The sequence below is a fragment of the Dromiciops gliroides genome, chromosome 1, assembly GCF_019393635.1.
Source record: "Dromiciops gliroides isolate mDroGli1 chromosome 1, mDroGli1.pri, whole genome shotgun sequence".
Classification (NCBI taxonomy): domain Eukaryota; kingdom Metazoa; phylum Chordata; class Mammalia; order Microbiotheria; family Microbiotheriidae; genus Dromiciops; species Dromiciops gliroides.
In genome coordinates this window covers 166795542-166821815 of record NC_057861.1, presented here as the reverse complement: position 1 = coordinate 166821815, position 26274 = coordinate 166795542, and the positions used below count along the sequence as shown (strand labels likewise).

Below are 26274 nucleotides of genomic sequence, written 5' to 3'. Positions count from 1 at the left end.
TTGCCCCTTGTAAAGAATTAATTGTTAATTGAGGTTTGTATGGCTCAGTGCGAACTGGCCTGGGGCTCCCCAAACCGCACGGTGCTCCACCCACTGGTTGTAGCCGTTGCCATAGCGCTGGCACCTCACGTCATCACCACACACTGATGCCTACATGGGCCTGGCAAAATTATAATGATTGGAAGCCTAGTGAGGGCAGTCATGTGACTATCAGAGTGGCCATCCCATTGGCTGGGGAGGCATGGGGTTTTCTGGGATTGGAGGAGGGGAATTGGGCATTCTAGGTGGAAGCTGGAAGGTGACAGGCATTCTGTTGCGTATTCTCAGCTGATTCCTGGGTGGTGGTATTTTCTCAGGTTGTATAATTTCCCTTTCCCCATTTTATTTCCTTTCCCTTGATCCTACTGATCCTTTTTGTGTTTTTTTTTTTTAAAGTTTGTTCTTGTTAAAATAAATCCTGTTCTGTTTTGAGGGAGGCTGCTGGTCTCCTTCCTTGCCCCAATATTGCAGCAAGCCGCTTAGCTAACACTCCCCAATTAAAAATTGGTCCCCACACCCGAAAAAACCAAAACAAAAAGTGACTTAGTTTAGGATCCCTTGACAGTCCAATGCCCTTGATTTGCAAATGATGAAATTTAAGTCTATAGAGATTAAATGACTAGTCAAGGTAACACAGAGTTAGTAGTAGCAAAATTGTTATTAAAACCTGTGTCTTTTTCCTTTATATAACTGCCATACATGCACACAGAGACCTATATATGTATACAACTTTGTACATATATGTGTGTGTGTGTGTGTATATATACATACATATATAACATATATATACACCCACAGTAGATAGACTGACAGACAGATAGATAGACAGACAGATAAATAGGCAAGTGCACAGACAGATAGACAGAGCCTTCTTCTGAGGAAAATTAGGAGTTACCTACTCCATAACTAGAGATATTGAAGAAGAGGGTAGAACCCTGAAGCCTTTTTGTGATGATAGCTTAAGGTGGGAAGAAAGTCATGATTGTGGAGGAAAAGCTAGAGCTAAGAATTACATGAGTGAAGGTCATGAGAACACAGAGAGTATGTTCTATGCATCTGATAAAAAAAAGCATAAATAGTTTTTTCTTTGGATTTTATTCATGTTGTGTATGTACTTATACATGTACAAGTTATCTTTCCCAGCAGAATGAAAGCTTCTTGAAGGCAGGAACTATGTCATTTTTGTCCTTGTATCTTTGGCACCTAGTCTTGGTTTTTTTGTTTTTTAATTGAACCTATGATTTCGTCAGTTTTGGTAAAGGAACTTCTATTATTGTAAATCAGCAACTCTTCTGTAATTTTCACTTTCATGTCTTCATCTAGTGCCTCCCTTTGAGATTACCTTCCATTTATGCTGTATACGGTGGCTCTTTACTTGTGGTCTCTCTCATTAGACCGTGAGCTCATTGAGGACAGGGCTTCCATATTTTTGCCTTTCTTTGTGTCCTCAGCACTCATGACAGTGCCTGGCATGTAGTAAGTGTTTAATAAATGCTTGTTGGGGCAGCTAGGTGGTGCAGTGGATAGAGCACTGACCCTGGAGTCAGGAGTACCTGAGTTCAAATCCAACCTCAGACACATAACACTTACTAGCTGTGTGACCCTGGGCAAGTCACTTAACCCCAATTGCCTTACTAAAAATAAATAAATAAATAAATGCTTGTTGACTAATTAACTAGCATAGTGCCTGGAATATAATAGGCACTTAATGCTTATTGATTGATTTATTGATTGGTGGTCCTCTCTCCTGATGGGTGAGTCCCTGGTCAGTATACTCCCAGGATATCCATATTTACTCTGCCCCAGATCCACTCCTGACTGTCTGGATTTTTCCACTTCCTCACCAACAGCCTTGCTTCTATATAGATATCACTTCATCTCTCTTCTTTTACTGTTCCCTTTTATGTGCTATTTTCTCCCATCATAATGTAACCTCCTTTGGGGTAGGGGCTATCTTTTTTTTTTTTTAGCTTGTGTTTATATCTGCAGGACTTAGCACAGTAACTCACATATTAACCACTTTATAAGTATTCTAATCCATCCATCCATCCATCCATCCATCCATCCATCCATCCATCCATCCATCCATCCATCCATCCATCCATCCATCCACCCACCCATCCACCCACCCACCCACCTATCTATCTATCTATCTATCTATCTATCTATCTATCTATCTATCTATCTATCTATCTATCTATCTACCAACTATCTACCTGTCTGTTTACATGCCTGCCTGTGTATGTATGCATGCATGCATGCATGTATGTATGATCTATCTATCTTTCTACCTATCTATCATAGTTTTAGAGAATTGTCTGGGAACCATGAGATATTTAAGTTGCTTGCCAGGATCATACAGGCAGTATGTATGTGTGCATGAATTGAATCCAGGTCTTCTTGATTTCTGCTTCCTTTTACCAAGCATATGGTAGCTGCTGAATAAATGCTTGTTAAATTATTGTTTGATCGATAGGTATTGTTAAGGGCTAAAATTCTAGCTAGTCTGTCTAAAATATCTAATGAGTGGTCGCCAATAAATTATAAGCTTTAGCAAGAGTTAGGTTTTTAAGCATTTATTAAGGAGAATAAGAATTTGGTAAAGAGAGAGAGAAAGGCCTAGATTCCTATCTATTAAAGGGAGAGCACATTTCTAGCTCTCTTCTCCGCCAGCGTCCTCAGGAAAAAGACCGAGACTGAGCGCCAGTCTCTTCCTTCCTCCTCCCACTAGTCTGCGTCACTTCCTGATGCCTGGTCTTGCCCTCAAAGACCTTCGCTTCATGGGCAGAACTCTTCTACAGTAAGTATCCAGCAGGTGGCGTTATTCCAATCGTTACAGTATTTCAACATGACGTGATCCTAGGTGCAAAATATAGTATAATCCTTCTGCTTCAAAATTGATGGAACTGTTTTGATGAAGACCTTTTAATAATTATAACAACCATGGGGCTAGACTAATTTCAGAGACATAATTATATATAAGTTAAAAAAGCAGAAATCCAATTCCAGCTATACCACCTAGGGGTCACTCTTCCTCACGGGTCATGCCAACATTTAAGTTTCCTTGTTAGGGAGAGGTAGAAAACATGCCAATGGTGGAGGATTTGCATGTTGCCGAGATAATTGCTCACATCAAATTGTTGAGCAGATTGACACTCATAATTTATTAAATGTATTAAGCTCCAGACATTTTACTTATTGTTGAGCCTTCTGATTCCAGTTATTTCTATCATTATGCTTATAAATGAGTGCCTGAAGCCCACATTACTTGAACAGATTATTAAATGTGATTTCTGCCCGGAGAGTTTATCATCTAAATAGACAAATGAGAGATGGGAAGAAAATATGGTGTATTTTTAGAGAAGACATTGATAGCCTTGATAGGGAAAGCAAGTCATCTTGACAGTTGGAAGGTATATGAGCTCTTGCTTTTAATGTCCAAGCTGGTTATTTTTACTTACTTAGAAGAATTCCAAATCGAATTTTGAGGTTTTCACTTAGTGGATTGTTACAATGGTCCATAGAGAAGCCAAAGTCTTGTAGTGGATCTGTCAAAAGGAAAACAATATATTGGCTTTATCTCCATCACTAAATGCTATACTAGGTAGCTAGGTAGTATAGTACAGGGCTTCTTAAACTTTTTCCATTTGTGTCCCTTTTTGTCCAAGAAATTTTTACACGTCCCAAGTATATAGGTATATAAATGGGTATAGGTAACCTTTTACTGTTGCCATTTTTTTTTCAACCCCCACATTCGGTTACGTGACTCTATATGGAGTTGTGACCTACAGTTTAAGAAGCTTTGGTATATAGTAGACAGGAATTTGGATTTAGAATTATAAAATCCTGCCTCGGACACTCAGCTCATATGTCTCTGGGCCAAAGTCACAACTTTTCTCAGTTTCCTCATTTTTATTTTTATTTTTTTGTTTGTGGGCAAGGCAATGAGGGTTAAGCGACTTGCCCAGGGTCACACAGCTAGTTAAGTGTCAAGTGTCTGAGGCTGGATTTGAACTCAGGTCCTCCTGAATCCAAGGCTGTTGCTTTATCCACTGTGCCACCTAGCTGCCCAGTTTCTCATTTTTTAAAAAAGGAGCTAAAACTAGTGCCTACCTCAAGGGGGTGCTTTGTAAGCCTTAAAGTGCTATGTACCTACTAACTACTATTATTTTTAATTAGTGAGGTCCACAATTCTTGTACATAGGGTTCTATTTTATGGCACAAGGGGGTAGAGTGCCAGGCTTGGGAATCAGGAAGAACTGAGTTCAAATGCAGCCTCACCCCCTTACTGGCTGTGTGACTCTGGGAAAGTCCCTTAATCTCCGTTTGCCTCAACTCTAAAATGGTGATAATAACAGTACCTACCTCACAGGGTTGTTGTGAGGCTCAAATGAGTTAATAAATGTAAAAAAAAAATTTAGCACAATAATCCTTTGAGGTTGGTATTAGTTTTAGCTCCTTTTTTACAAATGAGGAAACTGAGAGAGGTTAGGGTTAATGCCTGGCACATAGTGGACACTGTATAAATGTTTATTCCCTTTCCTTAACCTTCCCTTACCCTTATTAAAAAAAAAAAAACTATCAGTCCACTCTCCATCTCTTTTATCATCCCATGATACTGTTATAACGCTTTAAAAATTTGTCTCATATAGATACTGAATATTTTTTTTACATCTGCTTCAGAGAGGTATTGTTTCTTTTTTTGGTTTTGTATCCCTAGTGTAGAGTGGGGAGCCAGTTCCTCATACTTAATAAATGTTTATTGATTGATTGAATTTACTAAGCAATCTCATATACTTTATATCTCATTTGGTCCTCCCCCAAACTCTGTAAAATAGACAAAGTAGATACTACATCAGTACAATCAGTTCTGCTAATATGCTTTGTTTTGAAAGCTCAAATTTGTTCCAAAGTGGTTGCTCTATTAAGGAATAACTTGAGCACAACATGAATTTTGACTTGCTTATGTACAGGTTCACCTGAAACAGTGAGAACACAGAAAACTACATCCAGCTGAATTGAACCACAAAAGAATAAACAAAATGCACACATGTATTCACTTCAAACATCTACTAGCTTGCTCCGTTCATGGAGTATATTATCTTCTAAGGCTATGTTTTCTCATTCTTTAAATTTGTGAACTTTTCTCAATTAAAAAGCATCCTTTGAGGGGGCAGCTAGCTAGGTGGCGCAGTGGATAAGGCACCAGCCTTGGATTCAGGAGGACCTGAGTTCAAATGCAACCTCAGACACTTACTAGCTGTGTGACCCTGGGCAAGTCACTTAACCCCCATTGCCCTGAAAAAAAAAAGCATCTTTTGAATATCTGAAGTTGAATGAGTCTTAGAGTTGCAGTCCATGAAGGCCACCTCCTTCTCCTGTGGCCTGGTACCATGGGTATGAGGGCATAGTCTGAGCAGTGTGCCAAAGCTGTGGACTTCTTGTTCAATTGATTTAGTCATGTCCAACTCTTCATGACCTCATTTGGCATCTTCTTGCCAAAGACATTGCAGTGGTTTGTCATTTCTTTCTCCAGCCCATTTTATAGATGAGGAAACTGAAGAAGCAAGGTGGCACAGTGGATACAGTGCTTGCCCTGGAGTCAGGAGGATCTCAGTTCCAATTCATTCTCAGACACTTACTAGCTGTGTGAGCCTGGACAAGTCACTTCACCCTATTTGTCTCAGTTTCTTCATGTATAAAATGAGCTGGAGAAGGAAATGGCAAACCACTCCAGTATCTTTGCCAAGAAAACCCCCAAAAGGGTCACAAAGTCATTAACATACCACCATTTATTTTATTTATATATTTCTTAACCACTTAACACAAAACAGTGTCACTGTTTTTATTAGGTTATCTTTTTTTTAATGTGTCACTGATGAAATTTTGGAATATTAGGCCCCAACTCCATTTTTTCCAATATGTGCAATGTTTTTTTTTATTGTTTAATTATGATAGTGGTGAGTTTTAGGAATGCATAATTTCCATTATAGCAGAACTGATTGTACTTCAAAAGGTCATGACTTAATTAGTAAAGTCAACAAGTCAAACCAACAGGCATTTATTAAGGCTTGCTGTATGCCAGGTACTGTGCTAAGTGCTAGAAATAAAAATAAAATCAGAAAGCAAAAGAGTACCTGCCTTCAGAGAGCTTACTTCTTTTTTTTTTCCTTTTTTTTTTTTTTTGCGGAGCAATGAGGGTTAAGTGACTTGCCCAGGGTCACACAGCTAGTAAGTGTCAAATGTCTGAGGCTGGACTTGAACTCAGGTCCTCCTAAATCCAGGGCCAGTGCTTTATCCACTGTGCTACCTAGCTGCTCCTGAGAGCTTACTTCTAATGAAGAAAAGCAACACATAAAATGGAGGCTGAAAAGTGGGGTGAGGGGGGAAGAGGAAGATGAAGGGCATGGTAGAGAAAGTTCAGAGAGACAGGAGTACAACCTAGATAGGAATGAAGGCACCTCTTCCACCTATAATATAGGTCATAGTTTCTCCCAAGCCTTAGTTGATGGTTTCTTGAATTCCTGTGGCTCCCAAACTAAAACACCTGATGTCCAACCTTCTGATGATCTACCTTTCCAAACTTATTCAGGATGGTACTCACATAATAGACATAGTGCCCACTGATAGGTCAATACTAGAAGCTTTCTTGTTAGAACCTTCTAGAAGTTATATTCTATTTGCCATGGCTTTTTTCCCTTTTTTTCTTTTTCTTTCTTTCTTTCTTTCTTTCTTTCTTTCTTTCTTTCTTTCTTTCTTTCTTTCTTTCTTTCTTTCTTTCTTTCTTTCTTTCTTTCTTTCTTTCTTTCTTTCTTTCTTTCTTTCTTTCTGGTGAAGCAATTGGGGTTAAGTGACTTGCCCAAGGTCACACAGCTAGTAAGTGTCAAGTTTCTGAGGCTGGATTTGAACTCAGGTTCTCCTGATTCCAGGGCTGGTGTTCTATCCACTGTGCCACCTAGCTACCCCTTCCCATGGCTTTTGAAAATCCAAGTTCACTTCAAAGATGAGATACAACATGGAAAATAGGGTTTTAGTGGAAATGGGCAGATATTATCCCCATTTTGTAGATTAAGAAACTGAGCCACAGAGAACCTATTTAAATGACTAATTTAAATAACTAACCCAAGGTCACATAATAATTGAATGACAAAACCACATCTCAAACAAAACTCCTATTATAAGAGAAAGCACAGTATTACTACTATGGTTTGTGTTATTGCAATTCTGTTATTAAAATTCTTACTGGCTTGCATTATTTTAGATTCTGCATATGTAAAACTAGTGCTTATAAGCAAGATTGTCTTAAGCCATTTTGTAAATATCTCCCACCTCTAGGAATTTACCCAGGCTATCCCTTGTGCCTGGAATGCCTGCTCTCCTTCCAAATTCTGTACTGCAGAATCCTAGTCTTTAACGTGTCAGCTCAAGTGTCCTTTCCTCTCTACAGTCTTCTTGGACTACTTAATTAAAGAGTAAATTCTTCCTTCTTTGAATCCTTATAGGATTTATATAGGGCTATAGGCTTATTGTCCCTATTTAATAAGTACAACTTACTTGGCATGTTGTGAATTGCTATTTAATTTTTTCCCATGCCTTTATTTTTATCTTCTCAATTAGAATAAAAAACAAAAGGTTAACTTGCATAAAGCAGTCATCACAATAAAAAGGCCAAAATAGACCAGAAATTGCCTTAGCCAGCCAACACTTGATATCTCTGCCAGATGGAGAGAGATGGCAGCCAAGGGCAACACTGGTTTAGAATATAAACTCATTTGCACAACACTATAGAGGAGGCTATTGTGAGGTTACAAACAAAATCACCTCACAAAATCCAAAGCAATGAAAGTGAAAACAATCCTATGGAAAGCCTGGCAAATGATCCAACGGGAACATACTATCAAATGAATTGAAAGATGAAACAGAGAGGAGGACAAAAGAGCGATGGAAAATTGAATAGATAGCCTTTCAGAAACGATTTTCTATAGTATAGTATAGTATAGTATAGTATAGTATAGTATAGTATAGTATAGTATAGTATAGTATAGTATAGTATAGTATAGTATAGTATAGTATATTATAGTTATCCTGAAAGGTGCAGGGAATACAATATTCTAATTTGTTTATTGTTTGTTGATTACTCAAAACAATCCATCTTCAAATATTTGATTTGGTACAACAAAAATCTTCTTTAACTAACCTTCTAAAATAAAGAATATCTCATCTAAATATTAAGATCATAAAAGATTTCTTGATAAATGCAAACACAGAGATAACTGTTCAGTGACCATTCTATTAATATCAAGTGAAAGATTAAGCACTTATATAGTCTTGGGGACAGGAACCTAAATTTATGGGATTGGGTTTGGGTTCTGCTTCTGTTTTTTTGTGGTACCAACAATTTTGTCCACACATGGGACATAGTGGGTGCTTAATAAATGCTTGTTACCTTTCCCCCTTCTGTTTGCAAAAATTCTCGTGTTAAGGGTATCAAGCCCCAGAACATTTCAGGGCCTCCTCAATGAGATGGATGATAAGTCAAAAGAAATTGTTTTAGTAATCTGTACTAAAAAAACTAAATGGATGAAAAATGCCTAATGTCCAGATTATGCCATGTACATAAGTCTATTGAATAAACACATCAGTGTATATTTTATGGATGTCTTCTATATCTCTACCTATTTTCATATCTCTATTTGTACCTACATAGCTATCTGGGATAGACAGTGCAGATGCAAAATGACATGATGAATTGGGCTCAGAATTTAAAAGGAGAAAGTAAGATTTGCTTTTGAGAAATTGTTCAGTGCAGTAATACCCCACCATACTGTATATTTTTGAAACACGTGGATAGCCATGCAGGAAGTTACTTAACCTCTCTCAGCCTCAGTTCCCTCACCTGTAAGATGAAGTGTTGAACTTGGTGACCTTTCAGGTCCCTTCTACCTTTAATCTTATAATTCTATGATCATAGAAGGTAAGAAGTCTTAGATTAATCATGTGGCTCCATGGTTAATTTTCCTTATGCACTCTATTTAAATCCTGAATATTCTAGTTTTATCCCTTTACATATCACTTTCCAACCTTTTCTGAATCCTTAGTTTCACACCCTGGAAAACAGCAGCAGCAGCAGGGAATATGTTAGGGCAATTGCTGCAGTATTATTGTTCCTTTGATCTGCAAGATTGCCTTGGTTAGAATGTTACCTACTCTGGTATCTGGTAGCTCTTCTGCACCATGTTTGCTACAAATCAGGTACCATAGTATGTGTGTAACACAAACATATAAATATAAAGATAAATAAATATAAATATAAGTATGTACAAAGACCTAGACCAATAAAGGCAACGTGGCTAGACTTGAAGACAGAAAGACCTGGTTGTTAAGTCCTTTCTCTGGTACATATTGTTGGTTATAACCCTGAGTAAAATCCTTACCCTATTAGAACTCTTAGCATCTCTCTAAGACTGTAAGTTATAAAAGTTACTGATCTGCACTGGTTGAAGGAGAGTCATATATCAATGAAATCATAGGCCAGGGCCACAAATAAAAATAGTAATAAAAAAAAACTGATGAGGAGGCTTTTAGAGAAGAGAAACTTTAAAAATTTAGGGGAATATAAATCTACTTTTGAAGAAAGATAAAAGAAGCTAAGTAAGTATTGCTTGGTTAAATGATAGTTACAGAGTCATTCTTCATGTTTGTAAATATTTAAAAGGTTTAGAAAGGAAGAAAGGAATAAAATCTCAAGAACAGGTAGAAGAAATGAAAGAAGAACATCTGTTTTGATATCAGGCAAATGGTAAATTTGAGAGAAATATCACAAAGGAAACAGTGAAGAGTTTTCCACAAAAAACAGACACATACACACACATACACGTTCCCCCCCCCCAACACACACACAAGACAGACTGCTAGAAAGTATTTTCTTCAACTTGAATGGAAGAAGAAGCAAGAGTTTTTTTCCCTGGAGGCCTCCTTGTCCCTTGTAATTTCTGTAATGAATTTAAAGAAGAACCTGTTGAATTTGTCTCCAAAGAAGAGATGAGAAAATCCAAGTCCTCTTCCTCTTTGAATAGATGGGAGACTATGGGTATGGAACACTGCATACATGGACAGATTTATTTGATGTGTTGGTTAGTTTCATCAAACTGCTTGGATTCCCCTTTTTTCTTTTTTAAATTTTTTAAAAATTTAAAAATTTTTAAAGATTTAAAAAAAATTTGAGGGTTCCCCGTTTTTCATCTTCACTCTTTGTTATAAGGTCTGACTCTCTGGGTAGGGCAAAGGAAAGTAATTTATTTGGAAGTGAAGGTGTATAAAGAAAGATCAATTTTTTAAAAGGAGCAACTTGCTGGACCATGAGCATGCAAATTATAATGTTTTCTTAAAATTTTATGGTTTTGTTTGGTGAGGCGATTGGGAAAATTTTATGTTTTATTGATAGATTTTACCTTTGTATCTCTCTCTCTCTCTCTCTCTCTCTCTCTCTCTCTCTCTCTCTCTCTCTCTCTCTCTAGCTCTCTCTCTTTGCAGGACAATGACTTGCCCAGGGTCACACAGCTAATAAGTGTCAAGTGTCTGAGGCCGGATTTGAATGCAGGTCCTCCTGAATCCAGGACTGGTGCTTTATCCACTGTGCCACCTAGCCACCCTCTTTTATTTTTAAATATAAATCTTCTCTCCCTGATCCTCCTCCCCACAATCTAGAACACAATCTCTGGTTACTTTTCCAATTTTTTACACATAGCACTCTATCTCTTGGCTCCAGGCCTTTGCAGTGGCCTACCTCCATGCCTGGAATTCACTTCCTCTTCATTTCCACCTCATAGAATCCCTTACTTCCTTCACAATACAGATTAAGGCACCAAGGTGGCTCAGTGAATAAAGCACTGGCCCTGGATTCAGAAGGACCTGAGTTCCAATCCGGCCTCAGACACTTGACACTTACTAGCTGTGTGACCCTGGTCAAGCCACTTAACCCTCATTGCCCCACCAAAAAACCCCAAACAAAACAAAATACAGATCAAATAAGACCTTGTCTGTGAAACTTTTCCTGATCTCCCTAATTGCCACTAACCTCCTTTTAAACTACCTTGCATTTAAATACTATTTATTTTATGTTAATTTTGAAAATGTGTGTATATATATATATAAATACATAGCTATTTATATATGTGTGTGTATACACACAATACATATATGTGCAACCTTCCCTGATAGAATATATACTACTTGACATCAAGGATTCTTTCTTTCCTTTTTTAAAAAATATCTATAGTACTGAGCACAGTGCCTTGTGCTTTGTAAGACTTAATAACTATTACAGTAATCAAGATGAGAGGTAATGAGGTCCTGTATCAGAGTGGAGGCACTGTCAGAGGAGAGAAGGCATATTCAGAGATTTTCCAAAGGTGAATTTTACATGTCTTGGCAACATCTTAGATCTGGGGGAGGTAGTGGTGGTAAAAGAATGTGAGTCAGGGATGATTAATTTGTGAGACTGAGGGTCTTGGAGAATAGTGGTGCTCTCTATAGCAATAGAGAATGTAGGAGGTAGGGGAGGGTTTAGAGGAAAGATAATGAGTTCAGTTTTCACATGTTGAGTTTCAGACGACTATGGACATTCAGTTTAAGATGTCTGAAAGGCAATTGGAGATGTAAGAATGGAGGTCAGCAGGGAGTTTGGGGCAGGATAGGTAGATTTGAGAGTCATCAGCATAAAGATGGTAATTAAATCCATGGGAGCTGATGAGATCACCAAGAAAAATAGAGGAAGAAGAGAAAAAGGCCCAGGATAGAACCCTGAGGGATACCTAGGGTTAGAGGGTGTGACCTGGATAAAAATCCAGCAAAGGAGAAAGAGAAGGAGAGGTCAGATAGGTAGGAGGAGAATCAGGGGAGAGTGTTGTCCCAAAAACCTAAAGAGAAAAGAGCATCCAGGAAGAGAGGGTGATCAACAGTGTCAAGGGCTGCAGAGTGGCCAAGGACAATGAGGATTGATAAAAGGCCATTGGATTCGGCAACTAAGAGATCATTGATTAACTTCGGAGAGAGCAGTTTTGGTGGAATAATAAATTAGATGATAAAAGACTGAAAGTGAAAGGAGAGAAGGTGGAGGCGCCCATGGTAGACCCTTCTCAAAGAGTTTAGTTACAAAGGGCAGATAAAGGCCAATAATTATCAGGAATAGAAGGATCAAATTAGGTTTTATTTTGAGGATTGGAGAGACATGAGTTTGTAGGCAGTAATAAACTGGTAGACAGGGAGATATTGAAAATACATGATAGAGGGGGCATGACAGATGGAGCAATTTATTAGTGGAGACAATGCAATAGGATCGCTTAACAGGTAGAAGAGTTAGCTTTTGGTAAAGAGCAAGGCCACTTCATGGTGTGAGACAGGGGTAAAGGAGGAGATTGTGGCATTAGGCATCTCAGTGATATGAAATGAGGAAGAGGGAAGAAGAGGGAGCGCATGGTGAATGGCAAATGGTAGGAGTCATCCAAGGCTGAGGGTTGGCAGGGCTCAATCAGTGAAATGATAAGAAGGCTAGGCATTTAAAAGAGAAAGACAGCAAAGAATTGAATTGGTTTACCAAGGGGTCAAGATGGGGGAAAAGAGGAAAGAATGGCAAATATCAGAGAGATGGCATGGAAGAAAATTTAGGAGTCACAGTGGAGGTCTTGGTGTGGAAGAAAAATAGAGTTTCATGAAGGAAAACCAAAGGAGAGGTGAAAAGCCAACATATTCTCATTGTATAAGAGGATTTTGGAATTCTTGAATGTGAAGGTGGTATGTTTGTGGGTGACAACAAGATCAAGGGATCTTTGTGTGTGGCTGAGGTGGGGTAGAATAATAGGATATAGGAAGTGAATAGGTTGAGGAACAGAGTGAGTAAAGTTTTTGAGGGAGAGTCAACATGCATGCTTAAGTTCCCTATAGTAAAGGCAGGTGTAAGAGAGGAGAAAAAAATTGTGAGACAAATACAGAACTCATTGAGGATGGAAGGGGAGTGTCCTAAAGGTTCATACACAACAGCTGCCAGGATTTTGATTGTGTGGAAGATATGAATAGCATCAACCTCAAGAGGAGAGGTAACTGAGTAATGGAGGTAGAGGGAGAACCTGGAAGTGGAAGTGGGGAGCAAGGCTTATTCTAAGTCCCTGACCTTGACCAGTGAGCAGAGGGGAATGAGGGAAGGTGCAGCCAGAACTGGAAGGTATGGCCAGGGAAACTGTGTCATCAGTGGGGAGCCAGGTTTCAGTAATAGCTAGAAGGAATGAGAAAGGAAAAGATACAGGTTGAAGGGAGTTTGTTGCTAATGAAACTGGCATTCCATAGGGCACAGTAGAAAGAGTGGATAGTATTGTTGGCTCTTTGAAGTGGGAGGCTGAAGAGGGATGGGAATGAGGAATCAGGTGGTTGGGGATTGGAACTGGGGTTCGTATGATGACCTATAGGGGTTCAGAGTCAGGGGGATGTGAGGTGTATAGCCAGGTGTGAGGATATATATCACTGAGTGGAGGATGCCACTCCTCTTCCTAAAGGAATTGGAGATCATACTGGAGACAAGTGTAGTATGAGATGGGAGGCTTATGATCAAATGGTAGGCCCCATTTCACTGCTCTTCTTCCCTAAAGAGGGTGGAGATAAGGCAGGAAAGGGCCCAAAAGGAGATGGAAACTGAACCTGCTTAGCAAGAGAAAAAAGTTCCTTTCCCCCAAAATTTTCCTCTGTTTCTTCCCTTAAGGGACAGGCACAGCAGGAAATGGGAGGCCTGAAGTCAAAGGGAAGGGTGTTCTTCATTGCACAGGTCGTTCTCCACATCCTAGTTGGGAGATTGCACTGGCAGCAGGAGGTGAAAATTGCCTCGTGCTGATACAGATGAAAATGGTTGCTTTGGGGCAGACAGAAGACATATGGCCTGGCCCCTTGTTGCTTTCCCTCCGGGGACATGCTGAGCAGCCAGTGATGGCAGATGAAAGGCTTGAAGTCAGGGGAAGGTTTGGCTCCTCTTCTTACCTGAGGAGACTGGAGATCAGGTAGCAGCAAGAACTAGGAGACCCCCTGTGCAGGGGGAAGCTGCTTTGGGGCAGATAGAACCATGTAGATGAGTATTACTTATCCAAACTATAATATGCAGTTGGACAGACAACCTGTAGAACTCTCTTTTTTTCTTTCTTTCTTTTTCTTCCTTTTTTATTTTCTTCCTACATAAAATTATTAATAAACTATATAAATATTTTATACATAAATTATATATAATAGAAATATTAAAAATCATATAAATATCCATACACATCATTTATATATAGATACACATACCTTGGACAGACACTGGGTCCAACAATTTGGACCCAAAATTGAATAAGAGGAAAAAAGTGAACTAGATATCCTTTAGGAAATTGTAAATTTCTCTGGATTGCCCTAAATTTATCCCTGAATCAGAGGCCCATATTTTTAATACCAATATTCTTCCAGGGAAGTTCTATGATTGTGAGCCATGGAATGCTAGAGTCTCCAAAGAACTAAAAAATTGAGTACATTAACAACCTGCAATCTATCCAGAGCAGGGTAACCAGGATAGGGAAGAAGCTTGAAACCTTGTCTTATCAAGATCTGATGAAGGAACTAGGAAGGGTTAGTCTTGAGAGAAGAACCATGGGGCTACGTGGTATTCTTCAACCATGATTGACACACAGAAGAGGCACTGGAGGGCAGAATGAGGACCAACTGATGGAAGTTATAGGGAAGCATTTTCTTCAGATAAATATAAAAGAAAATATGCTAAAAGTGAGAGCCAACCCCTAGTGGCATGCCTTTGAGTGTGGAGCATTGCCCATCACTGGATGTTTTTAAGTAGAAAGGTAGTAGCCCATCTATTGGAGGAAGCTGTGGATAAGACTCTATTTATGTATGAGTCAATTTTAAAGTCTTTTAAAAACTGGATCCTTTCTGACTTTCCAATCTTTTTACACCTTACAGAGTCCAAGGACTCTGCTACCTAGTGACATTGTCCTCCTTTTTGCTGTTCCTTGAACTGGACATTCCATTTCCCAACTAAGTGTATTTTCATTGGTTGGATCCCATGTCTAAAATTCTCTGCTCCCTCATCTCTACCTCTTGACTTCCTTCAAGGCTTAACTAAAATCCCACCTTCTACAAGAAGCCATTCCTTTCAATGCCAGTGCCTTGCCTCTATAATTATTTCCAATTTATCCTATATATACCTTGTTTGTACATAATTGTGTATATGTTGTCTCCCTCATTAGCTCATGAGATTCTAGAGAAGGGAACTGTTTTTTTTTACTGTTCTTTGTATTCTGACACTTAGTAGGCACTTAAATGATTGTTGACTTGACTTGATTTAACTTTAATCTCTGAGGTTCCTTCCAATTTTAAGTTCATTGACCTTTGACTTTTTGATCATACTGATAAGAAATTTAATTAATTCATTAAATTTAATTTTTAGTATTTTCACCTCCATTTTGGTGATCTCTTCACTTCTTCCCCAAGCCTCCTCAAACCTTAGTACTTCCATTTAAGAATGGGATGGTAGGTACCATTTGTGAACCCAGACTGCACTCTCAGCTCCCCGCTGGCTCCCTGCTCTTGCCACCCAGGGTCTTTATATGTATCTGGAATACAGTCTACACCATAAACTGAGCGAAAATCCTGCTGACAGTGAGAAATATGCTACAGGAAATCTCAGCAGCATCAGTTTTGAATACAAAGGAAAACAACATATGAATAGACCATAGAATCATATGTTTCCAGTTCACTTAGCAGGACTGTCTTAGATAACACAAGCAGGGCCCAGTATAGTTTTGCATCCTGTTTTGCTGAAACAGGAGTCTATCTATGTCCATGGAGCTGGATTTTTAACTGAGAGAGAAGAGAAGGGGGCCTCTACTGAATTGACATTTGTCTTGATATTTTCTATTCAGGCTCCAGATATTTTCTATCCACCAGGAGCCAGGAGAAGAAAATCAACTATAATAATAGTTTACATTTAAGAAGTGCTTTGAAGTACACAGCGTTTTACTCCTGATTACTTTGAGAAGTAGGCAGTGCGAATACTATCACCCCCAATTTATGGAGGAGGAAGCCAAAGCTCAGAGAGTAATATGGTTTGTCCAAGGTCATAGAGCTTTAGCAAATGGCATATGTAGGACTAGAAATCTTTCCATCCATTTTCACTCCACCTTGAAGCTGCAGAATAGCCACTGAAACTATAGCTCCATCAAACACAAGAAGTGCAAAGCAGATCCAGGCCTGATGAATGCTAAGGTACAATCAGGATATAAGTTTGCTTCTGAGAACTGGTTTTCCTGAAACTGATTTTCTTGGTTCACAGGATCATAGATTCTGGAAGACACCCTGAAGATCATCCAGTCTATTTCCTGTCTCTCTCGTTTTGCAGATTAGGAAATTAAGGCTCAGAAAAATTAAATTGGTCCGGTCCATATCACATGAGAGAATGTAGCAGAGCCTAGATTTGTACCCAAAGTCCTCTGATGCTAACTCCAACCTGGAAAGGAAGATGACCCCTACAATGTTTTGGGTAGTACGGATAACGACTGTGAGTAGATGGTAAGTTTCAAATATTGTATATATTTTAATCTCACTTCAGTTTTCAAGTGAAGAACAGGGGCTCCTACTCTTGTGGGAGGGTTACATTCATACTCTATTTCTGTTAGAGAGCTTCCTCTCCTTACCCATCCATCCTTAACCCAGCTCACCCTTGAGTCCTCCCCCCACCCACATATGTTCTATTCTCCTAACACACACACACACACACACACACACACACACACACACACACACACACACACACACACTCACTCACTCCTTTTTGGCACAGTAGGCCATAGACAGCAAGGCATTACTTCTCTTTCTCACTTCTGTATTTAGCATCTGGCAGAGTCACGAGATGCAAAATACAAGCATTCCTCTCCTGACACTGCTAGCACTCAAAGGCTCCTCCTCCCTCCTCCCCCCTTCCCCCTTCCCCCCTGGGCTGCCTGCTGTTAGTGTAATACAAGTTGACTCTAGTAGAATGTTGGTGATTATAAAAGGAACTCCATGGTAACTCCTCCTCTAGCCTCAGAGATGGGGGGTGGGAGCGGGGAGGGGAAGGGAAGGAAAGCAAAGAAGGCTTTATCAGTTAAAAAAAAAAGGCTCTGGCTAGCCTCGGCTTGTGGTGGGAAGGGGCGCCACATGAGAAAACCAGAGAGCGTTGAAAGTTGGTCCTTTCCTTGTTAATACAAACTGAACAGGCCTTATTCTTTGTTGTTTTATAAAGGGGAACTTTGTGAAATATTATTTGAATCCACAGAGTGCAGGGGCCCCTGTCCTTCCATCTACATCTTTGGTTTCTTTTCCCTCTTGTTCTTACGGTCATCATTGGTGGATACAGGGCTCCGAGTTATAGCCTCTCCTTCCATAGCTTGCTTTTCAGTGAAGTTCGTTGTGGTATCACGCAATGGGGCATAAGTGAGGAGGTCAACGGACTTGGAGCCAGGAAGACCAGTTTTCAAATTTTGCCACAGAGACATAATAACTATGTGCCCCAGTCAAGCCACTTTATTTTTCTATGACTCATCTTTCTCATCTGTAAGATGAGAAGGATGGGGGCCAGCTAAGTGGCGCAGTGGATAGAGCACCAGCTCTGGAGTCAGGAGGAACTGAGTTCAAATCCGGCCTCAAACACTTGACACTTACTAGGTGTGTGACCCTGGGCAAGTCACTTAACCCCAATTGCCTCACCAAAAAAAAAAAAAAAGAGAGAAGGATGCACTCAGTGGTTTTCTTTCTAGGAATCAGCTGAGAATCCTATGATAAGCCTAGGTATTTGGCTGGATCAGCCTCCCTTCCTCACCTTCTCTCCTTATCTGTCTCCTCTGCTCTAAGCAATATTGGTCTGCTCACTACCTCCCAGCAGGCCTCACTTTTGCCTCTCTTTGGCCTTTGCTCATGCTGTCTCCAACTTTCCATCACCACCTGTCCAAATCTTAGCCACCCTCCAAGGGTCAGTTTTACCCCTATCTCCCTCCAATAGCCCTTGTAGGGTCCTAGCTTTAAAGCTGGAATGGACCTGAGAGGTCATCTTGCCTAACCCTGAGGAAGCTGGGGTCCAGAGTGATAAAATGATTAGGCCAAGGTTACCCAGATAGAAAATGGCAGGATCAAGATTAGAACTTGGATGCTTTGGCTCCAAGGCCAGTGCTCTTTCTACTACAATATGCCCAAAGTTACAAAGGCCTTATTTGAGGCTCCCTGACTATACCAGCCCAAAGTGATTTGTTTCACCCATGAAGAAATAATTATCACACTTGCTTATAGAATTCATGCAGCCTCATTTACTTCTTGCCATATTGCTTGGTATCTTCTTATATAGGAATGTCTTGATTCCCTAGACAGAGTATAAACTCCTTAAGGGCAGGAATCTATGTCTGATGTATCTTTGCAACCCTCATTATATTTAGCACAATGGCTTGAAAATGTTAGATTCTCAGTAGTAGAAGGCCTCCACTAGTCGTGGACTACCATGGATCAACGCCTTGAAGAACCACAGGCCACAGTGTGGCTGTGCAGTCCGATAAGGGAGCCGCAGCTCCTGAGTGACTTATAAGCGGTAACTGCCACATCCCGTGTTGTATCTACCCCATGAGGAGTAGCTGGAGTGTCCTCTCCAGGGCACTGGCCTGGGCAGATCAATGTGGAAAACAAGCTGTTGCCCTTGCATCAGGTTTTCCCTCTCCACGACATTGGTGGATCCAAAGGAGAGGCAGAGCCAATACAGTTTGGCACCAGTGCCACTGCAGGAGTTGCTAGAGGGATGTGATTTCCAACATCCAACTGCCTAAGGGACTCCGACTCCTGATTTTTCCTCGGGGTTAACTCCCAAAGCCTTTCCCATATATGGGTATAGCCGCAAGGCAGTAGAGGTTTAAAATCAGGGTTTCCTTCCCCTAGGTGGGTTGCCTGCCAAGGCTAATGAGCCCCACCTGCCCAAAGCGACTGGTTTTAAGGCGCCAGTGACTCGCCTTCACCCCTTCTCCTGTTAGTGGAAACAGTTCCGCCACGAGAAGGCCAGGAGTTGGGCTTCCGTTGTTAGAGGCTATTTGAGATGCACTCTATTGGAGCATTTTACAGAGAGTGGGAGCTTATCCCCACCCCCACCCCGGCATGACAAACCTTTGGAAGATTCTCAGTAATTATTTAATTATCTGACAAGTAACCATGCAAATCCTGAATAAAAAATAAACTTCACTTTGAAACTGTTTAAGAGGCAAGAAAATTTAGGACCTTCTTATAGTTCTAGTAATTGTTTTATAAGAGTTTCATGTTGGTAGATAAATGGTTAAACTAATAGGATGCACAAATGCAAAAGGAGAATGGCATTGGAAAGCCTAGTTTTGTAACCTTAGACGAGTCACTTTGTCTGCCTCAGTTACCCCCAGGAATGGGGGTGGGGTGGCTATAATTTCTAAAGTCACTTCCATTTGTAAATCCTATGATTCTCTGATGTGGGGTCAGAGTGACCTCCTTTGCAGGTCCTCTTTGGGAGTCTATATGCTATTAATATTATAACCATGGCATTAGGTCAGGTTACTTTAGCACTCAAGATAGGAATTCTGGGTTTGCTTAAAAGTTCAGTTTGGGGTCAAGAAGACTCCAATATTCATGCTCCTGCCATCATTCTTTTCATGTATGTGTGTGTGTGGGGAGGAATGAGGATTAAATGTCTTGCCCAGGATCACACAGCTAGTACTCATCAATTGTCTGAGTCCGGATTTGAACTCAGGTCCTCCTGAATCCAGGGCTGGTGCTTTATCCACTGCATCACCTAGCAGCCTCTCCTGCCATCATTCTTAACTTTTTCTCAAACATGACAAATTGGCTTGCATTTCACTCCTTTTCCAGTAGTATTATTTCCAAATCTGCAAACCAATACTATTCTAGTTATATTGATAGAGAATCAAGGGTGTGCTGGAACCAGCTCTAACTGGCTTGTGGGAGTTGATTTTTTTTTAATATTTTGTGTGAGCATTTATACCTTGGAAATCAGCAAATGATACAAATCAGGGTTTGATTTATTGTTTTGTTAATTGTCTGGAGTCTGTATTATAGACTTAAGAAAGTGCCTGAGAAGATATGAATAATGTAGATTAAAGTGAAAAGTGATGTGTGCAAGTAGGTTCTCCTCCACCCCACCCCAACTCCTTAGTGGGCTGTTAAACATTTACCAGCACATCCCTGTAAAGAACTTATGGAGGAATCCAGGAGCTCTGAGAATTTGCCTTTTTGCAACATCCCAGTTTAGTGGAGGTATCAGTGAATCATGATGGTAATAGCTAAGGGCAAGAGAAAACAGGGTTTCAGGGAAATGACAATAATAGCAGCTAGCATTTAGATAGCACTTACTATGTGCCAGATAGGCAGCTAGGTGGTGAAGTGGATAAGAATGCTGGGCCTGGAGTCAAAAAGACTCATCTTCCTGAGTTCAAATCTGGCCTCAGACACTTTACTAGCTGTGAGACCCTAGACAAGTCACTTAACCCTGTTTGCCTCAGTTTCCTCATCTGTAAAATGAGATGGAGAAGGAAATGGCAAACCACTCCAGTATCTTTGTCAAGAAAACCCCATATGGGATCATGAAGAGTCAGACACAACCGAAATGACTGAACAACAACAACAAATGATCTAAAGCATGATTCCCAAAACATGATCTGGGCATGACTGAACAACAACAAATGTGTGAGACACTGTGCTAAGTGCTTTACAAATATTATTTCATATGATCCTCTCAACAACCCTGGTAGATTCTATTATTATCCCCATTCTGTAGTTGAGGAAATTGAGGTGCACAGGGCTTACTATTGCTGATTCATAAAATTCACTTTTTTTTGGCAGGGCAATGAGGGTTAAGTGACTTGCCCAGGGTCACACAGCTAGAAAGTGTCAAGTGTCTGAGGCCAGATTTGAACTCAGGTCCTCCTGAATCCAGGATCGGTGCATTATCCATTGCACCACCTAGCTGCCCACAAAATTCACTTTTAATCTTCATCCTCTTTTTTTCTTCCTTCCTGTTTTAATTCTCCACCCTTACACCCAGACTTGTAGGGAAGAAAAACCACTTAGAATAATACAAGCATATTCCAATTCTGTCCTCATGTTTTTCCCCACTATTTTACCTTCTATGTACAGATCACATCCCACAAAAACAAAAACTGTGATGGTGCAAAGTCCTTTCATAGCAAAAATATATCCAAGCACCAGCCTACAGCCTGCTTGTTTCAAGTGATAGTATAAACAAACTCTGCTACAACCAGATTCCCCTACAACAAAAGAATGCAGGCAATTTCTTTGTTGGAAATATGACGGGTCATTTTTATATGAAATAAAAGCTGTGTGTCAGGTGTGGCTTAATGGTTCTCAAATTCTTTGCTTATGTGTATTAAATTCAATTCAACAAACATTTGTTAAATACTTAATATCTGCAAGGAAACCATGCCAAGGAGGTCCTGGGGATAAGAAGAGAAAAGAGAAGCAGCCTCTAGGAGCCATCCTAGACCAAGGATGAATGTAGGATACAGCATGTATGTTGATTAAAAAAATACAAGATAATTGGAGGAGAGAACACTAACAGCTGGGGGAGCAGGAAGATTTCACAGAGAAGATCACAAGTGAGCTGACCTTGGAAAGAGATAAGGATTCTGGGTCATAGGAGGAGGGAATTATATTCCTGGCACAAGTCAACAGCTTGTGAGACTCCATGGAATCAAGAGTTGGAATGTCAAGTTTAGCTATTGGTCCTTCTTGGAGGGAAATAGAGTGCATGAAGGGGACTAAAATGAAATAAAGCTGTAAAAGCATATGGGAGTCAGATTGTTTAGGGCCCTAAATGTCAGGCGAAAGAGTCTGACTTTGATGCTCAGCAGCAACAGAGAACCACTGAGGGTTTTGGGGGAGGGGAGTGATAGGGTCAGGCTAGTGGAGAGGAAAAATAAGAAGTTTATTTTGGTCAATGTTGGGCAATGGATTGGGAGGGGAGAGAGAGGAAGTAGGATGACAAATTTACAGGCTGTTTTTGGTAAAAGTTGATGTGGTCCTGAATGAGGGTAGCAGTCAGAGAAATGGAGAAGAAGGATAGGGATGTTAGATATGTTGTGCAGATAGAGCTTAGAAACTGATTACATATGTAGAGTGATGGAGAGAGAAGTAAATGATGATGGAGATTGTGAACTTGGGTTACTGACAGTGTCATGGGACCCACCACAGAGAAGGGGACTTTTTGGGGGGTTGGACTGCAGTTTCAGACTTGTTGAGTTGTAGATGTCTACAGTATATATAGGCAGAGATGTCCAGCAGGAGTTGTCCATGTAGGACTAGAATTTAGGGGAGAGACTGGGGTTCAATATCTAGGTTTGGAAGTCATCTACAAACAAGATTTTTGAATTCATGGAACCATGAAGAGACAGAAAAGGAAAAGGCTCAGGACAGAGATTTGGGAAAGTTAGAGGAAAGGGAAGGATCAGGAGCCAGATAAGGACACTGACCAAGAGTGATCGGATGAGGGGAGAGTAGTGTCCTGAGAGATAAGGACAACTTCTCTGGGATATAACAACGGTGATGATGGTGTTGGTGGTAGTGATGATGTTGAAGATGATTATCATAAGAAGAAGAAGAGTTAAAATTTATAGAGCACTTCAATATTTACAAAGTACTTCACATACTTTTTTATCACTCTCATCATTATAATCATTATTTGATCTGTGTTTTCTTTTGCAACCTAGCTAATATGGAAATATTTTTTATATGACTACACATCTATAATCTATATCTTCTCAAGGAGGAATAAAGGGAGGGGGAAAATTTGGAACTCAAAATTTAAAAAAATGAATTAAATTTTTTTGTTTATATGTAATTGAGAAAAAATTAAATAAAAATTAAGTGTGAAAACCCTCCCCAAACCCCAAAGTGCTTTACAGATATTATCTCATTTTATCCTTTCAACAACTCTGGGAAGTAGATATTATTATCCTTATTTTGCAGGTGAGGAAACTGAGGAAGATAGAGGTTAAGTGATTTGTCAAGGGTCATACAGTCAGTAAATATCTAAGGCTGGATTCAGACTAATGTCTTCCTGACTCCAGGTCCTGCCCTTTATCAATGATGTCACTTTGTAGTTAAGATAAACAAGGGGGAAGACATGGTTAATAGTTTCAAAAACTGTAGAAAAGTCGGGGAGAATGGGAACTGAGGAAAGTCCATAAGATTTAGCAGTTAATTAAAATGCCTCAGTGTGTTTGCTCTCATTTAAAATGAATTGAGGGACAGCTAGGTGGCGCAGTGGATAAAGCACCAGCCCTGGATTCAGGAGGACCTGAGTTCAAATCCGGCCTCAGATACTTAACACTTACTAGCTGTGTGACCCTGGGCAAGTCACTTAACCCCAATTGCCTTACCAAAAAAAACCCCCAAAACCCTAAAATGAATTGAACTGGCTACATCACAATGGAATACATTCTGTCTTGTGGCTAAGAGGGAGTTTTTTTCAGGCTGCCAAGTGGTCCTGGTAGGTATATTTTAGGGCTTGGGTTAAGATAAGCTTTGGCTGCAAACCACAAGAATGGATTCCCAGCTGTCAGCTCCTGGATGCAAAGAAAATTACCAGTGAAATTTCTGAAATCTTCGAAATTCATTGGAATGGAATTTGGCCCATAAAAGCCCTTTTGGATTTGGAATCCTCTGGGAGTAACCTGAATATACATTTAATCAACTGTGGAGGCGATGTTCTTTTTACCATATATATATTTAAAGGAGACCAGAAAAATGTAGATGGCAGTGAACCTGGGCATTTTGCAGGCTCCTTTCAACTATCTGGCAAAAGGTTCTCCCAGCTCTCAGAAAAATGAACTGTCCAAAGCTGTTTCTTAGTTTCTTGATCTTTCACATACACTCTCTTAGAAGAGATTAAAAATGAGAGCTAAGGGCACATCAGTTTTCTGTCATGACATCAGAACAATAAAGGCTGGGCCTAGTAACAGGAAAGTATGAAAACAAGATTAAAACAGAAAAACTGATGATTTCAATGCCCAGCCACCACCCAATTTGTTTGGGAAAGGCTGTGGTACTTTCTAGGGTTTAAGTTCATCCTTCCTTCCTCTCTCTCATTTTTCTTTTCCTTTCTTCCCTTCTCCTTTCCTTCTTTTGTTTGTTTATTTGTTTATTCCCTACAGGAAGCTGAGAGGCACTGTGGATTGAATGCTGGGCCTGGATTCAGGAAGACTTGAGTTCAAATCCAGCTCCAGACACTAGCTGTGTGACCCTGGGGAAGGCACTGAACATGTGTCTGTCTCAATTTCTTCATCTCTAAAATGGGAATAATAATGGCACCTCCTCCCAGGGCTGTCATAAGAATCCTTTGAGATAATATTTGTAAAGTGCCTAGCATAGTGCCTGGCATATCATCAGCACTTAAATGCTTGTTGCCTTTCTTTCATTCCTACCTTCTTTTTTACCTTTTCTTTCTTCCTCCCCTCTCCCATTTTCTTCCCTTTGACTCTCCTTCCTTCCTATCCTTCAATATTAGTTTATTGAACCTCTACTATAAGCAAAGCACTTCACCTATGGGATCTACAGTGAGGATCAACCTGGTTTTCTCCCCTCTTTATTCCATCTTAAGGCTCATTCCACTTGATGTAATACACAATTCCTGTAGACTTTTTTTTTATTATTATTTATGGTACAGAAATTGTCAAAGTTGGGAGGTTTTAATGAGAAAGCCAAAGGTTCAAGCATGGATGTAGAACTATGGTTGGGTTAGAGTAAGAAAGGATGATCACTTGGGTTGGTGGTCATGGCATCCTGAATCCTGTGGTTCCACATGGTCTATGATATTGATGACAATAGAATTGAGGGGAGATTAGCTCTATGTGCTAATTAATCCTCTCTTAACCTCCCTTAGACCATGAATGTAAAGCGACTATGAATAAATGAATTTGAATAAATGTCCTTATGAATATGATTTTGAATATCTTTTGATTGTGTTGAGGAGTTAGAGAGTTTAAAGGGGAAATATATTAGACCACCCTTGATAGTATAGATTTGAGGCATCATAGTGCATTGGAAAGAGGGTTGAAATTAGAGTGTCCAGCCCTTGAATTCTGGTTTTGCTACATACTCCTTGTTGACCTTGGGCAAGTCCCTTAAGTTCCCTCAGTTTTCTCATGTATAAAATGAGGTGTTTAGAGAAAGGAGCTCTAAACTTCTTCTTCTTCTTTTTTTTTTTTGGTGAGGCAATTGGGGTTAAGTGACTTGCCCAGGGTCACACAGCTAGCAAGTGTCAAGTGTCTGAGGCTGGATTTGAACTCAGGTCCTCCTGAATCCAGGGCCAGTGCTCTATCCTCTAAGCTTCTTTCTATGGACTTATCATTCACTTAAACCCATGAACCCTTTTGTGTGTAGATACAGAGAATGTTTCGCTATTTACGTGATTTCCATATATATATATATATATATACACATATATACATATATATACACACACATATACATACATATATATATACACACATACATATACATACACATATACATACATATATATACACACATACATACACATACACATATACATATACATACATATATATATATATATGAAATTTCATGTCTTAAATTCTTTTGCAATTATATTTATATCTTCGGTATGTATAACAATAGAGTGAGACATTGGATGGGGGCTTGGACAATGATTTGGGTAGTTATTTCCCTCCCCTTTAAATAATGACACTGAATTTTTTAGTGACTAAGCAGGCAGAGTACCCTATTCATATTAGAAAATGACCTTGGTGATAGAATTACTTACTAATGTTGTTTGTGAAGTCTTCATCATCTAATGAATCTGATAGCAGATAAACAACCCTAATAGATAGTATCTTTTGGATGATAATAGCGGAAAGGAATCTTTCCTTAGAAGCTCTGCCTAGTGGCCCCACTAGTCGGGTTCTTCTTAGGCTTGGTGGAGTTGTTCTAACCCTCAGTCATTGATCTAAAATACAGAGGTTCTTAATCTGGGATCCATGACCTTAGTTTTGTATAATTGTATTTTTATAATACAGCTAGGTAGTACAGTGGCTAGAGGGCTGGGCCTAGAGTCAGAGAGATTCATCTTTCTGAGTACAAATCTGACCTCAGCACTTACTGGCTGTGTGGCCCTGGGCA

At 39.8% G+C, this 26274-nt stretch overlaps 1 protein-coding gene across 1 annotated transcript in view; it reads right to left on the bottom strand.

The window, feature by feature from the left end:
• Window positions 1–26274, bottom strand: part of LY86 (lymphocyte antigen 86) — a 132640-nt gene that overhangs the window by 49271 nt on the left and 57095 nt on the right. Inside the window, exon 2 of the mRNA XM_044003963.1 lies at window positions 3501–3587. Within this exon, the coding sequence (XP_043859898.1) occupies window positions 3501–3587 (87 nt within the window). The remainder of the gene's footprint in view (window positions 1–3500; window positions 3588–26274) is intronic.